Source organism: Plasmodium brasilianum, chromosome 14, assembly GCF_023973825.1.
Source record: "Plasmodium brasilianum strain Bolivian I chromosome 14, whole genome shotgun sequence".
NCBI classification, from domain to species: domain Eukaryota; phylum Apicomplexa; class Aconoidasida; order Haemosporida; family Plasmodiidae; genus Plasmodium; species Plasmodium brasilianum.
In genome coordinates this window covers 670,531-693,553 of record NC_090127.1, presented here as the reverse complement: position 1 = coordinate 693,553, position 23,023 = coordinate 670,531, and the positions used below count along the sequence as shown (strand labels likewise).

Sequence of the window (23,023 nt, the reverse complement as noted above, 5' to 3'; positions counted from 1 at the left end):
TTTAATGTACATACCAGGTGCTTATTATTTGGAGCGTGAAAATATCTGAAATGTTAGGCATTTAATTCTCTCATTTTGAAATAAAAAGAATCCGTTACGAATACGCCCGCATATATATGCGCAGCTGAAATTTGTAAGAGTAAACACGCTGTAAATATTCCTTTTATGTATGTATCTACCTTAGCACACAATAATCTGAGGAATAGCACCTGCTGTTGCAATACATACATGTTATGTGCATATATTTATGTGTAATTCTGTCTTTTATTCTTTTATTTTATAAAATCGGCTTGTATCACGCTTGTAACTTTCGTCTAATTTTACACATCAAAAAAAAAAAATAAAATAAAATAAAATAAAAAGAATAAGGAAATAAGAAAAATAAGAAAATAAAAAAAATAATAAAATATAAAAAAATAATAAAATATAAAAAAATAATAAAATATAAAAAATTAATAAAATATAAAAAAATAATAAAATATAAAATTTGATAAAATATATAATAGAATAAAAAATATGATAAAATAAAAAATTTAATAAAATATAAAATTTAATAAAATATAAAATTTAATAAAATAAAAAAGAATAATGGAATAAAAAATATAACAAAATAAAAAAGAATAATAAAATGAAGAAAAGTTAGCCACATTAAAATAAACATAAAAGAAAAAACGGATAAACGTAGCACCAGCTGTTGGTTGTAAGCCATCATTTATTAGTCATATATTTTGTTTAATTTTTTTTTTTTTCACTTCTACCTTTATATTTAAACATTCTGTAGATACATCAAAATTTCGCCTTTATCATTACTATTATTAATATTATTAATATTATTATTAATAATATATTTTTTTTTAATAAGAAGCGTCTTGCTACATTACGGAGCACAAATAATTTGTTTCAATAATTGAAGGGACGGGGGAATGAAAAATAATGAACAAATAGATATAATCCTATATTGGTAAAAAAAAAAAAAAAAAAAAAAAATATATTATTTGAGGAACAATAAATATGCGGAGAAAATCAAAATAAAAAATTATGTACATGCAAGGTAAAAATAAAAGTAAAAAAGAACAATGAGTATTCTGAAAAGCACATTTACCTCATTAAAAAAGAAAAAGAAACGTCTAAAAGGAAACAAAGGGAAGGGTTCTACATATAATAGTGACATACTTGCTTTAGACAATTATTTAATAAGTGATATAAAAGGGGAGCCAAGAAATGGAAATAAAAATAGTAGTGGAATAATAAGCTCGAAAAATAGGAAGGGGGGTATAAAAGTGCAAAATGTGAAAGGACATATAAAAAGGATAATAAATAACACAATATATTTATTCAAACTTAAGAAGTTAAGGGGGTTAATATTTAAAAAAAAAAAAAAAAAAGTAGTACATAAAAATGAATTATTTAAAGTTAAATTCGTAAATAAAAAAGAAAATAGTAAAGGAAATAATAATGAAAATAAAAATGACAATAAAAAGGAAATACCTATTAAAGTAATAAATAAAAAATCTGATGAAAAAGAAAATACAATAGAAGAGGTAAAAGAGAAGGAACCTAAAATTGATAAACAAATAAATGATTTTAATAAAACTTTAAAAAATAATAATACCCCTCCTATTGAAGAACATGTATCGGAAAAGGTAGAGCTGCTTAATAACGTAGGAAAGGATAAACATGTTTTAAGTGATAGAAATACATCAGAAGAAGAATACCAAGTCAAAATAAATAAAATAAATGCTCCTTATTTGCAAGAATTGTTTGGAAAAATATACAACAAAAGAGATATCAGCGAAAAGGAGCAGAGTACTACCAAGTGCAAGCAATTCAAACAATGGGGTAGTAGCAACTCGTCTGAAGATGATTCTGTGCGTTGTAGTATTAACAGTAGTAGAGATATCAGTAGTGGCCAGCATAGTAACAAAAGCAGCGGAAGAAGTGGTACTCCGTTAGTTAAAGACGCAATATCGTCGAATTTCTTGAGCTGTAAAACTAACATCTTTAACCATTTTATGAATAATGTTAAGCCTTCGAGAAGCCATAACATCGATGCTATCCACCCTTTATATAACTTTCTGTGCAAAGATGAAAGTTCGTATTTGAGTTCTAATTGGCATGATAGAATAAATTATGCCTTTCGAAATATATGGGCATTAAAGGATTATATTTATGATGAAAAAAAGGAAGGGGAACGCGAGAAGGAATTATTTAATGAACTAGAATTATATCACATGTCTAGTAAAATCGGTGCATGTGGATTAATATATTGTTTATTTTTAAGTAATAATGAAAATAATGATACTTATAACTATTTCAAAAAATGCTTTGTTAATATATCTAAAGAAAATTATGCGCACATTTATAAAATATATAAACCAAAATTTGAAGATGATTTAGTTTTTCTATTTGATAGTCTTGTATTTACGGTAATATTAGGAAGCAAAAAAAGAAATATTAATGTTAACACAGCAAGAAAAATATATAGCAATGATCTTAAGGGGAAAAAAGTTCTATGTGATTGTATATTTAATTTAAAAAGGGATTCCAAATTTTCCTTGCCTATAGCTAGCCAAATTGATTTTATGGGCATGCGGGTAATTTCGGAGCCACTCATGCCACTAAATGAAGCGCACCTTCCGGTTGATGTGGTTAAGGAGTTATTGAGCAAAGTGGAAATTAGTGATTACTGTGTGAGGGAAGCGGTGGAAGAGAAGGAAAGGAATGAAATGCAGGGTGAAGAGGAATCGAATGAATCGAATGAATCGGATGAATCGGGTGAAGCTCAGAAATATATAGCAGAGGTAGATAGGAAATCTATTTCTAAATCTGCTAAGGGGGCGAATTTTTATCACCCTATGAACGATATGAAGTGTAGTAATAACTACCCAGAAAAGAACGTACCCACGGGTGAGTATATCATCCAGAAAAAAGGCATATCAAATGGTAGAAGAAAAGGAAGGAGAATGAAGTTCTTGAGGAGAAAGATAAGAAGCTTAAAAAAAGAGGAATATTTTAAAAGAAGAAAGGAAAAGCTATTTTATGAAAGGCTAATGCTAGAAATAGAAAATTATGATCATATAATCTATGATCAGATAAAACAAATGAGTGATTACTTAAATTACAATTGTTGCATTTTTCCTTTTGGGTTATCTAATTATTTTGAGAGTAGAATATTTAAAAAAAGAAATAATGTTAAGATGTATAGATCAGTTATAGACAATTTATTTATCATAAGAGGAACAGAAGAAATACTGCCTCCATTTCTTTTCAGTTCTAGTAAAGAAAACTATATCACCCGAATAAGATATGAGTTTATAAAATACTATTATTCGGATCGTCCATTATATAATACTACTTCAGCTATTAATATAAGATATGATAAAACGAAGAATCACGAAAACAATATAGATATTTTAAAGGATGCTAGTAAAGAGAATCTTAATAATATTGAAAATTACCTTCTTCCTAAAATTATAAAAATTTTAACTAATTTTAGTGATAGTCATGATATAACTGAGTCTTACCACGCACATGGGGTAAATATGCGAAACTTAGGCTATCTCTTAGATAGTGATAAAAAACCTGAATTCCTTACACAAGTGTTATGCAGGGAAATTATTTGCCGCACGTTAAAATGTATATATTATGAACACGTACATGCTTTCATAACACAAATTTTAGAGAAGGAACCGCACAGAGTTGGAGGTAGTTATCGCGGGGGTAGAGCTCACTGCAATGTTAGTGGCAATATTAGCGGAAATGTTCTGAGCAGTAATCACAGCAATGATCATGGTAGGGACAGTAGCAGCATGTGCAGCGCGTGTAGCACGACTGCAGATAGTTGCAGGAAGAATAACCATCTCGAATATCACACAAATAAGTGTCAAAATTTTATTTGCTTATGTAACAAGTGTTATACATGTTGGAATTATTTTCCAGAATTAGCTCCACATAAAATCCTAATTAGACTGATAAATCTAACCTTAAATTTTAATACAGTAGATTCAGTAAAATTTTGGCATAACATACTAATACCTCAGTGCATGGAAAAATTTCAAGTTAATTTAAATGATCATATAAAAATAAAAGATATGGAAATATATGGATTACTTCTATGTATAGAATTTCATTTTGGAGTTTATTTTAAAGAGGAATGTAAACAGAACTACTGTGTTAAACTGCCTCTAACTTTGGAGGATATGTCCATTTTTGATTCTAAAAAGGAGCAAGTCCTATTTCCTAATGTATCTCATTTGAAAAATATTTTTAAAGCGGGTATTAGAAAAAGGGGGGATCTATGCATACGGGAAGGACGGGCTTATGAAAGGAGCAAAATAAAAGATGATTGTGATGATGGCCATAATGATAACAATGATGACGATAACAGCGATGACGATAACAGCGATGAAGATTATGACCATGATGCTCCTAACAGAAAAAGGTATTTAAAAAAAAGACCAATCAAAAGTAAGAATAAAGAAAAATACTCCCTGAATAGTGATTGTTTAAGTAGGGAATATAAGTCAAAGAAAAAGTACAAAACTTTAAGTGAATTAAAAAAGCATAATAATAGGCTAAATGGAGATTTAAAAAAGACGGAGAAAAGCCTGAACAGTTTAGGTAAAACTCATGATTCCTCAAGTTACGAAAGGAAAAGGGGAGGCATTAAAAACATTTATTCCATATTTAAAAGAATGGGTGAAGAGAACTATTTATCTTCTCAATCAAGAGATGGTAGTAGAACTAGGGGAAAGGATCCGACTATAAATAATTTTAATATGAACAATTGGGATAAAAATGTATATGATAATAAAATTAGAAAGAAAAAAACGCCAAGGTATAATTATTATCATTGCGAAAAAATAAATTTTGTTTTTTTTTATCCTAAGAGTAAAATATGCTATCCAAAATATACAACATGGTATCATAAAATTATTGAGATGTTATCTTCTAATATTATAATACAAGAGAAGTTTAAGATAAGGAATATTTTGAAAGAAAATATTATAGAAATAATTCGTATAAAACAGAGCGATTATTTACATGTAAATAACATATGTAATGTTGGATCTTGTAGTCAAATAAAAAGTTTTATTTATGAATATAATATTCCTTGTCATCCTTATTGTATTTTGAATGAAAAAATGAAATGTATAAATTATATTAGAGCTAAGAAGAGTATCTATTTATTATTAAATGTGAGTATTAATAAAAATATATTTGATATAGCTAAAAAATTTTTGTATCTGGCATATTTACATTTTGAACATGGTTATGTGCACAAATGCCTGAAAATATGTTATTATATTTATAATGCCATTCCTCATATAGGTACTATTACAAGGGATATATTGATTTTAATATTACAGTGTAAGGTTAAGGAAGAAAATATAGATGACGCATTGATAATTTATAAATTGATCTTAATATTTAGTAAATATTACGATGGAGAATGTAACTTGAGCACTTTGTTGTCCAATATTTTGTTGGCTAACTATTATTATGATAAAGCGTGCAGTGCTTCCAAATGGTATGAGACTGATGGAGCAAGAGAAGGGTCTACGAAACAGAAGAATGGGGGGAAGTTGCAGATTCATAAAAAGACTCAGCAGCTTAAGAGGAAAACTTATGCCAAATCGAGTGACGAATCGAATGATGAAGATTTTAATAAAGAGCGAAAGGGAACAGGAAAAGTAGGGGGTGAAATGTTAGATGCGGTTTATTTTTTTGAGAAAAAAAAAAAAAATTTACTAAAGGGAGAATATTATTCTGAACAATGTTACCACATGCTGTATACTGGTTTAAATGATATGTGTTTTCATTATATATGTATCTTTTCCTTACTGTTACTTGGTAATATTTTAATGTCTTTAAATAAATATCATAGAGCAATAAAATATTACACTCTATCTTTACAATATTGTAAAAGAAGTAAAATATCAGAATTTATTATTTTACAAAATAAATGTTTATTAGCTGATTCTTTGAAAAATAATGGAAATTTTGATAAGGCAATAGAAATAGCTGAGGATTGTTTAAATACGTTAAGTAGTTCATCTTGGTCATCACATAATTTGACATTATATACAATTTATCGTTTAGCTCAAATGAAACAATATATTGGTTGCAAAGATTTGATATGTCCAAATATACTGCTAGACAATATTTCGAATGTTCATTTAAAAAAGAAAATTTCTTTACCTGATTTTGTAACATTTGAACAGTACTATTTAAATGAAAAAAACGAAAAATATAGAAAAGAAGCTATAGATTTATATATTAAATTATATTATAAATTAAAAGGACAAAAGAACTGTAGTGTAGTATTTGCAAAGGATATATTTGGGAAGTTATATAGCAAAGAAGATTTGTCCGATATACAAGACAGTAGCAAGAATGCAATACAGGATTATACGGAAAGAATTTTTGCAGTAATACAACAAATCCTGAAAATTAAAGTTATTTCATTAAATATGAACAAACAGTTTATGTTAGCTTCAAAATTGCTTGCAGTAGTTTTGTCAAAAAACTCGTCATCCTTTGTTAAGCAACTGACTTTTAGGAGGAATGGAAGAGGGGAATATTCTAATTCTTTATTTAACTCTATGCAGTATCGTATGGATGATCAGTTAAGTGCGCGGTTAGAAGGGGGTCGAGGGGGAACAGGGAAAGGTGTAGAAGCAGTGGTATGTGGACCTAATAATAAAACCAATTACAACAGTAGCAGTAGTAGCAGCAACAGCAACAGCAACAGCAACAACTACTACTACAACGATGGTGTGCATATAGACGAATTAATTGACGATAATTACATGAATGATCATAAAAAGAATATAGGAGGGATACTGAATTTTCAAATTAGTGATTTTCATTTAAACAAACATAAGAATTTCTTTCATAGGAGCTGCTATACAAAGGAGTACGATTATATATCCATAGAAAAAATATTATTTGATGATACGTATTTTAGTATAGAAGATATATGTAAATATTGCTATTTGAAGTGTGAAAGCTATAATAATAAAGAGGAAAAAAAAAAAAAAAAGCAAAATATGCAAAATATGCAAAATATGCAAAATATGCAAAATATGCAAAATATGCAAAATATGCAAAATATGCAAAATAAGCAAAATAAGCAAAATAAGCAAAATAAGCAAAATATGCAAATTAAGAAAAATAAGCCTAGTTATTTATTAAATCCAACTGTATGGTTTGATGTACTTTTTTTTAGTGTAATGAAAGGTACTTGTAATCACATGGAATTACTTATATTAATCGACTTGGTTAAATTATTTTTGACACCTTTACAAAAACAGCTAGTTTTGTTTCGTGTAAAATCATTGAACAATATTAGAGATTATGAGAAGTACTCAGAATACGTACAACATTTACTAAATAAGGAGGAAAAGAACATAACTGATCTAGTAAATAATGTAAATAGAGAGAAGAATTCAGGATATGCGCGTAATAATTTACCCCCAGAAATTTCAACATTCAATGGAAAGGATATAATAAAAAATATTGACTTCTTGTCAAACATAGCTGTGAATAACCCTACGATTTTGTCTTTCCCCAGTGCGTTTAACAAAGCAAAATAAAAATTCTAGTCGTGGCTTAAAAAATAAAGATCAAAATCGCACACAGCAGAATGAAGAAAGGCACGAAGCGACCTCGAACAGGCAAGAAGGGACAAGTTATGTATTAATAAAGGAAAACTTTTTAAAAGAACCAACAAAAATAAAATATAATAAAAATAATAATAATGGAAATGATAATGATAAATATTCGAATAAAATTAAATGGTTAGTATTTTTTAAAACATTTTTGAAGTTATTTGTAGTGTACTAGTAGTTTTGATCTATTATTTAGTTCTGTTCTGTTCTGTTCTGTTCTGTTTTGCTTCGTTGTTTTGTTTTGTATTATTTTTTTTTTTTTTCGTTTATTTTTACTTTGTCGTCCTCGTTCAAATTATACTTCCCCTGTAATGAAAAAATTGCGAAGTAGACCATGTGATGAGTTTAAATATATTTTGAAGGGTGAACCATGTTTATATAAAAAGAAAATAATACAAGATGAAATGTTCTTTAAAATTACAATGCATATGTTATAAAGCGAATTATTTGCCAATTTTTTTTTTTTTTTTTTTTTTTTTGTATCTTCAAAAGTGGGCATGTTTTTATGCAAAAACGTGCATACATGAAAGAATAAAAAATTAGGTTAAATCTCCCAGAATATTTTTAATTTCAGATTTTTAAACATAATTTGTTATTTTGTTAAAAATTAATTATATAATTAGTGTTGGCTAATTTTAATTTATGCTAGTATGCCTTCGTGTTTTTTTGTAGGGGCAGAAATTGCAAGAGCTAAACTTATCTATGTTTGCCCATATATATATGTTTGAATTTATATATATGTATATATGCATATATATATGCATATATTATGTATACATATTTATAAGGACTTACACTAAATGCATCTCCGAATGCCCAAAGGCACAAATAACCATACATTAGTAAAATCATAAATTCACTGTTATTTTTCTTATTGGCAAAAATATACATGAACATACTGGACTATTTTAAAAATAGTTAAAAAGAGTAAAGTAAAACGAGTATTCAAAATAGAACATGTTAACACAGGTAAGCAGGAGTGTTAATTGCCACCTCTGATCATTATGACCAAGTTATAATAAAAAAAAAAAATAAAATACACAAGTGTTTCTTATATATGTATATGTATTTGCGCAGGCTATCTACGTATGTGTAGCACAGCAGTAATGCGCAATTTGAGGGGAAAGGCAAAATGCCAATGTACTAGACACGGACGAACCGTGCCGAAATGCTAAAAAATTTTCTGTGGTAAGAAAGAATTAATAGTGTTATTTGCATGAGGGTTAACAGAGAATATTAATTGATCAACTAGTGTGTGCATATGTGCGTATATGTGTGGATGTGTATATATGTACGTGCGCATATGCTTATGCATATGCACGTTTATGTTTTCATACAAATAAATAGGCAAACGCTTGTACAGATTAAGTATGCACGCGTGCAGGTAAAATGAGAGAAATAGTTCACACGATCAAGAAGCTCAAAAATGATAAGTGATAAAAAAAAGATATACAATGAAGACGGTTTAAGATATTTAAAGGTATATGCAAATATTTTGTTTAAATATACAGTGGAAGAAAAGGAAAAAGTGTCTGTGGAGCTAGCTTTATTGTCAGAAAAAATAAAAAATGGAAAAAGATTAATTAAAATAAATATTGATTTAATTGTAATAATTTTTTTTTTTATTGTTCTTTATACCTCAAATAGTATAGTAAATACAAAAAATTTTCAAAACTATATATATAACAACATAAACGAATCGAAGACATATTCTGAATCATTTTATAAATCTTTAAGTGATGAGATAAAAAAAATAAATAATGATTTTTCTTATGCAACGAGAGAGAAGGATTATACACTGTTCAAAAATATACACAGTAAATTTGAACTGTCCTCATGGGTAAAAAATACATTCACTGAAAAAGTGTCTTATCCAAATTTTCTGAACAGCAATATTTTATTTGGAAATTGCTGGAGAATAACTATGAGATTATATAAAAAAAATGGGGAGGATATATTAAGGAATATATATAAATATAAAAAAATATATGAAATATATCCAGACAGTATATTTTCAAATGATATAGAAGACGCAAGAAATGTTAATTCTCTTTATTTTGATAAAAAATGGAATTATTTATTTTCATATGAGAAATCATATAAAAAAATAGGAGGATTATATCAAATAATATGTGAAAAGGATTATGATAAAATTCAAGAACAACTTTCTCAAGGTACTAATATATACTCAGCTGATTTTCCTTACTTTATACCAGCTATTATATTAACAAATTATAATGTATCTTCTGTGGCATTAGACTTTTTATTATTTAATCCTGTATTAAATATGATCTCATATAATGTTTTAAAATTTGCCTTTTTGCCTAATGCGAAAACGTATAAGGAAATAGTAACAATGGCTGCATCATATAATCAGTTCAGTATTTATTTTATCCTTTCCTTAGCTATATTTCTTCTTATTTTTTTTATATATGTTTTAACAAATATCCGAAAACTTGCAATGGTGGGTTTTAAGCTGTACGTGAAATCTTACTATATCCAGTTTTTCCTCATCGGTAATTCGGCAATATACTGACTGCGCTTCCTCCATCTTCGCGCAGGGGATTTGAGCAATGTATATGCATACATACATACATACATACATATATGGGTATGTATATTCGTACATGTGGGCATATACACATGCTTGCACTTAAATCGTTCATTTTGTGATAATGGGACCGTGGGATTTAGTTGTCAAACCGATCACCTTAGTCGTGTATCTACATAATGGCATATCTACATAACTGCATAGGAAGTTACATCCTTATCTGCTTAATAACTTTTTTTTATTTTTTCATACACCTGTTTTTTTCAGTTTGTTTCCTTTCAAATTTGACATTCTTACTCATTTATTGTTTGTGCCATTCAATGCTTCCTAAGCTGGCCAGTTACGAAGAGGGAAAACACAAAATGCATGCATTACATTCTCTAGGGGACGTAAAAGCAGTTGCAGATTTATTACAAGAAGTGAATTTTACTATTTCCATTATCGAATTAATAAAAAGTATTTTGATTAGTATAACAATAGTAACGTTTACATTGTCGTGTTTCGTCTTCTTAAAGCGTTTTGGACTGTTAATAAAAAAATATAGCAACGTTGAGAAAAATATCAAAAAAGATTTTTTATATCCTTTTTTCATCATTATAGCTATAATATTAGGATGCTTAGCTATATTTTCTCTTTTTAGCTATAAACTTTTTCATATTTCAGAAAATGTGAACTCTAGTATGCTTTATGTTTTTATTTTTAATGTATGTATTATATTTGCAAATTTCCAAGGATTTAATATTTCGTCCATTGTTAGTGAAGAAACAACATTATCCTATTTTTATTCGATTCCTGCTCTTTTTTTTATTGTCACTGTAAGCTTTTCTTTTATATTTTTTCTGGCTATTAAATCGTTCATTAAAAGAAATCAAAAAATTTATGATGCATTTATATATCAATACGGCACTAAATTATTAAGACATAATAATAAATACAAAAAAAATAAAGGAAATAAAATTGAAAGCGGACAGGATGATGATACCATATATGACGAAGGTAAAGTTCGGAAAGGAAAATCATTCGTAAGAGAATGTTCCACAGAAGAAAAAAAAAAAAAAACAAGTAGACTCAATTCAACGGAATTAATTGTACATTCGCATGAACAGATAGACGAACAATATGAAAAAGACAGAAGTGATAATACGCAAAAATACACTGGAGAAATGGTAAGCAATGGTAGTGGTAGCAGAAGTAGCAGAAGTAGCGGCAGTAACAGCAGTATAAGTGGTGGTGTGCACTCGTTATATAACTCAGATGATTTGAACATTTCGAACGAGTCAAATGTTTATGAAGTAGATCCGGACGAGTTAGACAACAAGGATTTATGTTACAATGATATTTTAGATATATGTGAAAAGTCAAATGGAAATGAAGATATAAGGAATGTGGAAAAGGAAAAAAATAATAATGAAAAAAAAGAAAAAAAAAAGGCCTTATTTCGCATAGAAAAAATTTTCAATAAATTTTTAAACTTGAATGACTTTTTACCTCTTTCCTTTAAAAAAAAAAAACTTATTTTAAGAATATATAATAACCATAAAAAAAAAAGTGTGGGAATAATATTTTCTATATTTGTATACACAACTTTATTGATCTTTATTATGTTATTCCTTATTAATGATTATAAAAAAATAAGAGAAAGCGATAATTTATTGAAATATCAATTGGAAAATATAGATTCCTCACCTAGAAGTAGTATATATACGAAAATGATATTTCATCATTTAAGAAAAAATATAAATGTTAATATTAAAAAAGGAAATTTTAATTTTAATGAAATAAAGAATAAAAGTGATGTTATTAAATGGTTAAATAATTCTTTTATTTCGTTTTTACAAAATAGTCCAACTGCTGTTGGAAATGACGTTCATAATTATGAAACGTTTAAGTGGATGGACATATTTAGTATTCGGGGTGAAGAAATAAAAGTTAATATTACATTTAGAGAGAAAATCAATTCTTCAAATAATGCTCTTATATGTGATAGAGCGAGGAAAAATTGTTATATAAATATAAAGAACGAAAGATTAATATTACAAAGCAAATTAGACGATATAGCGTTACTAATTAATAATTCAGTTGAAAGAATTGAAATTTCTTTTATTTTATTCGATAAGAATGATCTTCATAGTGTCTTAGTTACCATACATTTTGTTTTTACGTCAAGTGGATATATATCGAAAAATATATATTTTGGTCATTTATTTTTTAAGTCTTTTAATATTTCTTATTTTAAAGGTGTAGTAATTAATCTACTATTTATCACCATACTGTTCTCTTTATTTATAGTCATATATATATATCTTATTACAAATTTTAGGGATTTTTATAATATATTTCTTTCAGTTTTAAGTAAGAATTTTGTCCATTTACCAATGAACAAATGGCAAAGTAACAAGTTAAACAGTAACATGGGTGAACTGCAAAATTTGGAGAACGTAAATAATATTAACTCTCACAATTATGTTAATAACTACGTGTCTACAAGTAACTACTTAGCTGCAAATAACTTCGATAGCACAAATTACGGTTTTTACGGAAATTATGGTAATATTCATATGAACAACAAAACGGAAAAGTCTTCTCGTATTAGCTTATTGTTTAAAATGAAAATTTATCTGACGTATATTTGCGAATACGACATTTTAAACTTACTCATTTTTGCTGCACATTTTATTATTGTTGTGTTGTGGTTTGTTGTTTCTATATATATCAACATGATTGAATTTTATTCAAATGATTTTGGCAGCTATTTTAATGTATACATAAATTTATTTTACCTTTTTTCACATTTTACAAATATTTTTTATTTGTTCACCTTTTTAATCACAATCAACATGTTTATTTTTTTGTCTAAATACATTAAAAGGGAGAAGCTATATGAAGCATTGTGTTTTAATAAAAAGCAAATAAGGAAATGCTTCTTCATGTTATTATTTATTTACCTTAATTTTTTTATGTTTCATTATTTTTTTTATGGTATTGATGGCTTTAACGATTTGACCATATGTCAACAGCTTATGTATTCTGTTGTACTTTTATTAGGTTTAGTTAATATGGAAATATATCTAAAATGCAATACATTTTATTTTTTATTTCTTGTATTACCTCAATTAGTTTTAATACGTTTTCTTTTTATATATTCTTTTTTTGCCCCCATTTTAGCTAGCTACCTAATTTTAATAAAAAAAAAAAAAAAAAAAAAAAAAAAAAAAAAAAAAAATAGCTAGTAAAAAAAAAGAGGATTTTTCCTCTTTTACATTAACGCATTTAAGCAATGAGCAGTGGAAGTACTTAAATGAAGAAATAAAACAGTTTGCTCATAAGGAAACTCATAATATATTGCAGTATTTTGAAATATTTAGAGATCAGCTAAGAAATAAGGAAGATATAACGCAAATATTGAAAAAGGAAAGTGATAATTTAAAAGAGAATGTGCACCTTTTGCGGACGGATTTAAGGAAAATACAGTTACAATGGAAATTTCGAAGTAAGTTGCTAAGTTCATCAGAGGCTTACATACAAAAAATAAATAGTCAAATATGTATGAACGAAGAAATAGTTACTGCAAATAAAAACAGAATTTCATCTTTTAAGCAGTACCTACAACAGGTTAAATCGGACCTTTAAAGGGGGAAAAAAAGGATAATACATGGGATGGAATACGAATGACGCAAGTGCCTTATGCGAAAAAAAATAAGATAAATGGGGAAGGAGCACGAAGAAAGGAGAGAAAAGAAAAATGAACGAAAAAGCAAGAACGAAGAAGCGAGAACGAAAAAGCGAGAACGAAGAAGTGAGAACGAAGAAGTGAGAACGAAGAAACGAGAACGAAGAAACGAGAACGAAGAAACGAGATGGACAAAAAAAGAAAAAAATATAAATTATTCAAATAAGTTTAATCCGCCAGGACGCAACGTTTTAATAAATATTTATTATGCATTCTTAGGGCTTACATAAAAACAAATACCATAACATTTAAGAAAAGAATGCATTAGCTTGAAGCTAAATAGCTGATACAACACCAGAATTTGTAGAACACTGACTTGCAGTAGTTTAAAAAGAAAATTATAAAATCCTACTAAAGACGAAGCTTGTTTTAAATGTTTATTAATACATGTGTGTGCGTATAGAAACAAAAATAAATAATTGTATTGTGTATTTTTGCATTATATTTTGCATAAAATTTGATCAAAAATTATGCATATATACACACATATATAAATATATATGTATTTGCAGATTGGAGGATGCCTGTACGTTTTTAGGCTTCTTTATTGTTCGAAATTGCAAGAGGCAAACACTTTTTTCATGCCCTCTTTTAAGTCCCTTTTTTTTATGCCCCTTTTTTTATGTCATTTTTTTTTTTTTTTAAATCTATTTAGCGGTGTGAATATAAGCATTTTCATTAAATTTCTCTGCCGCTTTGCAAAATATATACAATGCATATGCGGCTTCTCCCCGCAGATAAGCAAACCGATTCATCGTTTTACGCACCATTTTTATAAATTTTTCATACATTGTAGAAACATAATCCACAACATTAGTATGCTTGCTGTATTGCAATAAGTGAATTAAATAAATTATGAAATTTTGCATTATTACTACAATATTAAACGAAAAATGGATAAGCTGTAGTAAAGCTTAAATAAAACATTTGTTGCGCTAATTGTAAACATATGCATATACAATTGCATATACGTGTACATATACCTGTACATATAACTGCACGCATACCGGTACATATACCTGAATATATATATACTTACATATATATTACTATATACAGTTTTATGGAAAATTATGTAATTGAATATATTTTTTTGTTGAAATGTTTTATATTTAATTTGAACAGCAGTAAGAGGTGTTCCCTCTACAGATATATAATTTTCTTCATTTATTTAAAAAATATTTTATTAGCGAAAAAATGTATGAGGACAAAGGAAAATACACATTTCTCTTTTATTAGAAAAGTAGTACCTTCTGTCAAAGCGCAGAATTTTTTACGAAACAGTGATGATAAAAATATCCATAACATTTATTATTTAAAGAAAAAGTATGAACAACAAGGAAATAAAAATAAGAAGACTGTTGTTTTTATTGAAAAGGGTACTTCAAACGATGAGAATAAAGTAAGTTATATAAAAGGCAATTTTAAAAATAATAGTAGTGTAAAAGAAATCAAATCCTTGAGTAATTTACAAAAAAATTTTATCTACCTCCTCGAACGGAATAATAATGTTCTTATGCATGCAAAGACATCTAGTGGAAAAACAACTATTTGTTTATTTTATTTTATTTTAAAATTTTTTTACAATTGTGAATTTGTTTTTGACGAAGATATTAACAGAGACAGATATTTGTATAACAGTGCATATTACAAAAATTTTTATAATAATAACTCAGATGACCAGCATGACTACAGCAGCTATAACCATAGTAACTATAATAGCCACAGCAATTATTATAACTACATCAACTATAATAATTGCAGTACCATATATGGCTTAAATAAACAGGCGAAAAAAGGAGGGCATGCAAATAAGCTTAAGTACACATCATTTAGTGAAAAGTATGAGGAAATTTATGATATTAAAGAAAACAAAGATTTATTACTAGAAGGAAGATTTAAAAGTGTATTAAAAAAGGGGGAAAAAATTCTTATTTTATGCCCATCTAAAGAATTATGTGTACAGATTGCTCAGAATATACTATCCTTTATAAATAATAAAAAGGCACAAATTGTTAAGTTGTTTATTGATAAGCAAGATGAGGTGATAGCAAAGCAAAAACAGAGTACGAGGGATATAATAAAAAACAAAAAAAACGAAGAGCAAAAAGGGAAATTAGACATAGATCCTTCAATAACCAAAGATATTGGTGATAATGTAAACCCCAATTTGTTTAAGAACATAAAAAACAGTGTTAATGGTGAAAAAAAGGTGGGACAAATAAAAAGACACAAGTTGGGAATAAACATGAAGTTGGCTAGCTCAGACAGCAATAACAGTAAGATAAGCAACATAAGTAACAACAATTATAACAGCAGTAATAGTGATAGTAATGACATTAATAATAATATCAATAATAACGCTAATAGCCGTAATAGCGATGGGGGCCATATTTTCCAAAATATTGAAAACCTAAGCGACGCGATTATATTCGATGAAATGAAAACTTTAAGGGACTCTACTTTTCTTGTAGGAACCCCTATGTGCTTTAAAAATTACATCTTAAAGCTAGAAAAGGGTATGTTAAAATCTTTTTTACAAAGTATTAAATATATTTTTTTTGATGAAATTGATAGGTTGTTTCCGTCAGTTAAGAGATGCAGATCATTAAGAACGAAAAATAATATTAAAAGAAAAAACGCACATTTAATATTGGAAACGTTAATGTATATGAATAGAAAAGATACAGTTTTTGTTGGATGTTCAAGTACTCTAAATAGGGAAACACACAGACGAATATGTAAGCTTCTGTGTTTGAACAGAGGCAATGAAAAAAAGAAAATTTACGTGTTGAGGGAGAAGAACTATTCATCGGGTGCATTCGGTGACACGGATAGTGCGACGCCAAGTGACATAACAAGGCACATGACAAGTGTCGATCTGAGTAACAATCTGAGTAGCAATCTGAGTAACAATATGAGTAACAGTCTGAGTAATAATATGAGTAACAGTCTGAGTAACAATATGAGTAACAGTCTGAGTAATAATATGAGTAACAATATGAGTAGCAATCTGAGTAACAATATGAGTAATGATATGAGTAACGATATGAGTAATGATATGAGTAACGATATGAGTAACGATATGAGTAACAGTCTGAATAGCAATCTGAGCGACACTCCAAGTAACAGAATGAATAACGGAGTGATCAAAAATTGTGGAAAGCCTAAGGAGGAGGCACAAATAAACAAATTGGGAAAAGGCTCACACTGTGACAGTATACATGAGAAAAGTTGTTCCACTATGTGTTCTCATGAGCAAAACAGCTTCAATAAAAAGGAGGGTAAAGAATGGGATAAAGAAAATGCTAATCTATTCAACTTTGATAATTACATAAATAGTGAAGATACATTGCAAAAATATGTTATAAAAGTTAGAATACCGAACAGTATATATCATTTTTATCATGTAGTAAGTGATCAATTATATAGCAGTAAAATAAAGGAAGCTTATGAAATAATAGAAGATTTTAAAAATAAAAAAATTCTAATTTTAGTTAAAAATGGTTACTCATTAATGGATCTAAAAAAATACCTAAACGAAAAAAAAGTTTTCTCAGTTTTACTCCATGAGAAGTTACAAATATCCCTACGGCACAACAACAAGAATTTAAGTAAAATGTGTAGAAGTTACGAAGACATAAAAAATTTAAGAGAAATCGCTTCTAGGGATGAAGAGGTAGAAAAGGAGGTAAAAAAAGTAATAGAATCAAAAGAAGCAACAACAGAAGCAGAAGTGGATGTGAAGGTGGAAAAAGAACAAAAACAAAAATATATAAATAAATTTCCCATTATTATTAGCTCCTTTGACAGTATTCGGGGTTTTCATATAAATAACCTAGACATTGTTATACTATGTAATAAGCCAAAAAATGTAAATGAATATATTCATTTGTGTGGGAGAGTTGGCAGAAGAGATAATATGGGACATTCAATACTATTGGAAGATGAAAAAAATATTAACATGGTCAGAAATTGGTTAAATAACATAAAAGTGGACTTTAACAAATTGCGCTTGAAAAGAGACTTATCAAAATTAGGAAAATCTTCGAGTGAAGAGAAAACAACCCAGAAGAAAAACGACTTGAATTATATTTCATCGTGTATATTAAATGAACTGGGCGATAACACATTGTGTATATAGCGAGTGCAGCAAGTGGCGCTAATGCTTCGAGGGTTTTGAAGCAACAACTACGAAAAGAAGAAGTGAAAGAAGGGGAACAATGAGTATATCCATTTAACATACCTCTTCTTTCATCGCTTACCTATCATGTGATATCTGTTTTAACTTATTTATTATTTTATTTTATTTTTTTTTTTTTTTGTTACTTAAAATGGTATACGGAGAGAAATGAACATACCATCGTTTTTCAAATGAGATTCATAAAACGTGCTATTCGAATTACTATTAAAAAAAAAAAAAAAAATTAAGGTAAAAATTACAGAAAAATTATGGCAAAAATGAAAATATATAGTAAAATGAAATAACAAATAAATCAGTAAGTGGAAGGAGTTCGTCAAGGAGTAAAGAATCTACGCAGATAAGTCTTGGAATTGGCAAAACAGGCTTTCGGAAATTTTTATAAGGTTTTCAAAATGGCAGAAGAATGATAAATTAGTTATGCAGTTGCTCCACTGTAACAAATTAAAAGTAGGAAGATATGGCTTGCCTTAGTAGTTCAATTTTCATTTCTATTCTTTCATAAAGAGTTCTGTTCGGTGAATTTTTTTTAACTATTTTTACTACATCGATTTCATAAATGAGTGGCTAATGGTAAAGGAAAAAAAAAAAAAAAAATTAAGATAGCGAAGGCTTGTGTATAAAAATTCTTTTTTTTTTCTATTTTTTTTTTTTTTTTTTTTTTTTTTTTTTTTTTTCTATATAATTTTATATTTTTATGTTATGTTACATTATTTTATTTTGTTATATTATTTTTTTAATTTTCGTTTAACATGCCTGATTTGGGAAATGGTGTGGATAGGCCAGATGAGGAGGGATGATACATTGCCGTCTTGTATGTTTTTTCATACCAATGACAACTTCGTAGATAGCTTTTATATGTTTATGGTCATAATAACCTGCTTTTATCTTAGGGGGGAACACACAACTGAAAGTCGATTGAATTAATCGAAAATCGTTTGTCGTTTTTCCTTGGTAATGAATATATACTGTATCGCCTTCTTCGACAGTATAACCGTCTAATTGACCCTCTATAATATCCTTATAAAGTATGCCGCTGAAAAACGAATTAAAATTGACGTTTAACCCGTGCATATATATGTACATATATATACACACACGCACACACATAAATGTAAATATATATATATATATATATATATATGGGCATATATATATTTAAGGTTGTCTGCATTCGCAACCCACATGTGTGATGTAGCTTTTTGTACACGTAGAAGTTGTACCTCCACAGTGTTTCATTTTTCAATCCATTCTCATTCGATTTTTATTCATTTTTTCATATCCTTTCTATGTAGTTATATTATTTTTTCCCTTTTGTTCGTCCTTTTTTCGTCTTTTTTATTACCTTTTTGTTTTTAAATAGGGGGCATTATCCCTACAAATTTTTTGCAAGGAGCCATTTAGTTTTTCCTCCAAGAGAAGAATGCTAATGTTTTTTGAAAAAAGGAATTTCTTTATAAAATATGCATTTAAATAAATAAAAAAGAGGTTACAAAAACTGTTGAAGATTTGTTTTTTCTTCTCCTTAAAATAATGATTTTGCAATGAAAAAATTTTCCTATGATCCCTGTGATGAAGTTTAAAAAAAAAATACCTATAGATAGAGTTTATCATTTTTTTATGACAGTATTACTAGTTCTGAACTTTATTTTCAGCTTTTGTCATATAAAAATGCTTGTTAGGTTCTTTTTCATTTTATTATGGAAAAAAAAAAAAAAATTGTAAATAGAATAAAATAGAAAAAATAGAAACAATTGAAAAAATAGAAACAATTGAAAAAATTAAAAAAAATAAAAAGTTGTTCATTTGTTAAATTTTGAATTTTGTTTTTACTATAAAAAAAAGAAGGATACACGCAAATGGAACAGTCGGAAGCAAAATTATGTTTGACATGCCAGCAAAGGAAAACAAATAAAATACGAAAAGAATTATTATTCTCATTATATGTATGTATGCATGCTTATATTTATACATTCATGCATACTCCAATGTTGCACATCTTCATGTATAATTCAAATAATTAATGGGAGGAAAACATCAAACTACCCACACTTGCGCTTTTTTAAAGATTTAGCAAAAAAATAAAATATAAAATATAAAATATAAAATATAAAGTAAAAAGTATAAAATATAAAATATAAAGTATAAAATATAAAATATAAAATATAAAGTATAAAATATAAAATATAAAATATAAAGTATAAAATATAAAATATAAAATATAAAGTATAAAATATAAAATATAAAATATAAAGTAAAAAGTATAAAATATAAAATATAAAATATAAAATAACATATAATATAGTAAAATACATATAACTCATATAATTTTAATACCAGAATGGTTCAGACGTTGCACGGGGGTTATATGCCTTAAATGCTTAATACACGGTTAGCATTTCACTTGTTTAAAAAAAAAAAAAAAAGAAAGAGAAAAAAAGGGAGACAACGCTATTTTTAGGGCTAGTACAGCAGATATACTTTATTAATACTATTAAAGAAGGACATGGCATCCATAATTTTTTTATTTTTTCGTTGTAATTTATAAATTCTTAACAAAGTATTATCTTTGCACTGAATGTTTATGGAGTTTTTATCGAGGATTGCAAATTTTCTGGGAACATTATCAAAACATTTATGACCTTCAAGCGAATTATGAAATTTCCGAAATGCATAATTATTATTATTAACATATAAATCGTAGGATGTTTTAATTAGTTTGACTTCAATTTTTTTAATTGCATTATTCTGATATAAAAAAAGAGAGCATTCTGCTTTGGGCCAGTTTATAAAACCCCTTACTTTATTGTGAATATACATGGATGAGGAGCAAAAGAAGCAAACGTACTTTTCTTCAGCTTTTATTTTAGGGGCGTAATTCTTGTTGTCTTTACTTTGTCCGTTACAGCTACAACTACCGCTGGTATGTTCATCACTTCTACTTCTACTGCTACTGCTACTATCACCACTACCACTATTGTTATATGAGCTCGTGGGGAAACATCTAGGATGGGGGCAATTGACGCCACTCAGTTCTGAATTTACACTGGATAACATTGGGAAAACCCCTTTTTTATTAGCATATGAACATTTGATATTTTCTGTATATTCATTATTTACTCGAGTAGAAAAGGAGTTACAAAATATATCATATACTAGTCTTTCCTTATGAATAAAATTATTATAATTTGCCAAAAAGAAAATATTTTTTATTAAATGTAAAGTACCTAGTGTAAAGAGGATAGTGATTATATCATTAAAATTAAAAGTTTCATCAAAGTGAAAAGATTTTTTTATTAATGTAGTTCCTGCATCTATGCGTAGATTAGTTAAGAAAACTGTGTAACCAAATATTGATTCATTATTTAATAAACTTCTTTGAATTGGTGAAGCACCTTTATATAATGGGAGCAAACTCGGATGTAAAGAAAAAATATTAGAATTGACTGTTTTAAAAAATGAGCTATTAAATATTTCTCCAAAAGAAATAGAAATACAAAGATCAAATAATTTATTTTTTAACTGATGTATTGTATTTTTGAACTTGTCATAATAAAAAACATTTATTTTATTTTTCCTAGCTTCTTCTTCTACATTTGATTTTTTCACATGTAAATTTCTTCCCTTTCTTCTTGGGCTTTTCGTAATAATATCCTCTACTTTTATATCATTTCTAATTGTCTTTATTATTAATAAAATTATTTTAAGGCACATAGCGCTGAATTCGTTACTTCCAATGTATAAGATGCGAATAGGCTTCCTATCGCAATGAGCATTACTGTTATGTCTATCATTACACATGTTATTGTAACTATCCTTATACGTACTATCTACATGTTTAACTCTGTAAATATCATACAGCATATTAATAATTATATCCTTTCTTTTTGTCAGCTCTTCTTTCATATCTACATAAAATATTTTGTTACCTAGTGTATTTTCAATTATACGAATTATTGCTAAGTACACATTATACATATACAACCTTACAGCATAGTATTTCCATGTGTTAGGGAATAACAAATTATGGCATAATCTGGTTATTCCCAATTCCCTATTTTCCACTTGTCTATTAGGTATATTATTGACACCAATTTGATACTTAAAGAATGGGTATTTTTTAACAACACCTTTTACTTCAATAAATATTATATTTGTGATATCATTAATTTTTTTTATCATGCTTTTTATCTCCCCATTATTATCTTTACTCCCACTTTTATCAATACATTGAGATATGTAATTGAACATGCCAATGATAGCAGCATCATCCTTATCATTCATAACAACTCGTTCAGTTTTTAAAAAGTTTGTATAGGTCTTATCATCATTTAACATTAACCTGTTGAAATTTGATGTATTAAAATATTTTTTTTTTTTTTTTTTTTGGGAACACGTTCTCACATTTTTAGTACTAATTAATTCCATAAAGTAATTCAGAATTTTGGAAGATATTTTTTTTTTTTTTAAAACTGGATTAGGTATATAACATAATTTGCAAGAATGGCTTCTCAAAAGGATTATGAACAATATATGCACAAAACATAATCTTCGTACATTCATATTATGTACATACATTTACGTATATATGTACATATATAACAATATATACGTCTGCTTTTCCCTGTTTCTCCTTGAAGGGGTACACGACGGACTTATATTGTAAACATGCGCTATTCTCTCTCATGTGCATTTTATTTTATTATATTTTAAATTAACGTATCTTAATTTACTGCATTTTAATTTATTTTATTTTGTTTGTAAATTACTCAAGCTTTATCACATGGTGTAAAAAGTAAATGAGCTTCTGCCCATATTACTCTCATAAATATGTGCTAAAACTTTGCTTCTCTTAGTTTTCATATATA

At 27.5% G+C, this 23,023-nt stretch overlaps 4 protein-coding genes across 4 annotated transcripts; 3 read left to right on the top strand and 1 right to left on the bottom strand.

The window, feature by feature from the left end:
• Positions 1-1,076: 1,076 nt before the first annotated feature.
• Positions 1,077-8,367, top strand: MKS88_005375 (Clu domain-containing protein; the record flags this gene model as incomplete). Its single annotated transcript, XM_067218632.1, has 3 exons — positions 1,077-7,464; positions 7,577-7,802; positions 8,346-8,367. 3 exons carry the CDS (start codon positions 1,077-1,079, stop codon positions 8,365-8,367), a joined length of 6,636 nt encoding a protein of 2,211 aa, XP_067070589.1.
• A 732-nt stretch (positions 8,368-9,099) lies between these two features.
• On the top strand, positions 9,100-13,854 carry MKS88_005374 (uncharacterized protein; the record flags this gene model as incomplete). The annotated part of the gene is made up of 3 exons (XM_067218631.1): positions 9,100-10,137; positions 10,557-12,916; positions 13,500-13,854. 3 exons carry the CDS (start codon positions 9,100-9,102, stop codon positions 13,852-13,854), a joined length of 3,753 nt encoding a protein of 1,250 aa, XP_067070588.1.
• A 1,301-nt stretch (positions 13,855-15,155) lies between these two features.
• MKS88_005373 (DEAD box helicase) lies at positions 15,156-18,098 on the top strand (the record flags this gene model as incomplete). The annotated part of the gene is made up of 1 exon (XM_067218630.1): positions 15,156-18,098. One exon carries the CDS (start codon positions 15,156-15,158, stop codon positions 18,096-18,098), a length of 2,943 nt encoding a protein of 980 aa, XP_067070587.1.
• An 18-nt stretch (positions 18,099-18,116) lies between these two features.
• MKS88_005372 (peptidyl-prolyl cis-trans isomerase) lies at positions 18,117-22,493 on the bottom strand (the record flags this gene model as incomplete). Its single annotated transcript, XM_067218629.1, has 7 exons — positions 18,117-18,145; positions 18,316-18,359; positions 18,519-18,589; positions 18,699-18,722; positions 18,993-19,191; positions 19,501-19,722; positions 20,626-22,493. 7 exons carry the CDS (start codon positions 22,491-22,493, stop codon positions 18,117-18,119), a joined length of 2,457 nt encoding a protein of 818 aa, XP_067070586.1.
• Positions 22,494-23,023: the final 530 nt, after the last annotated feature.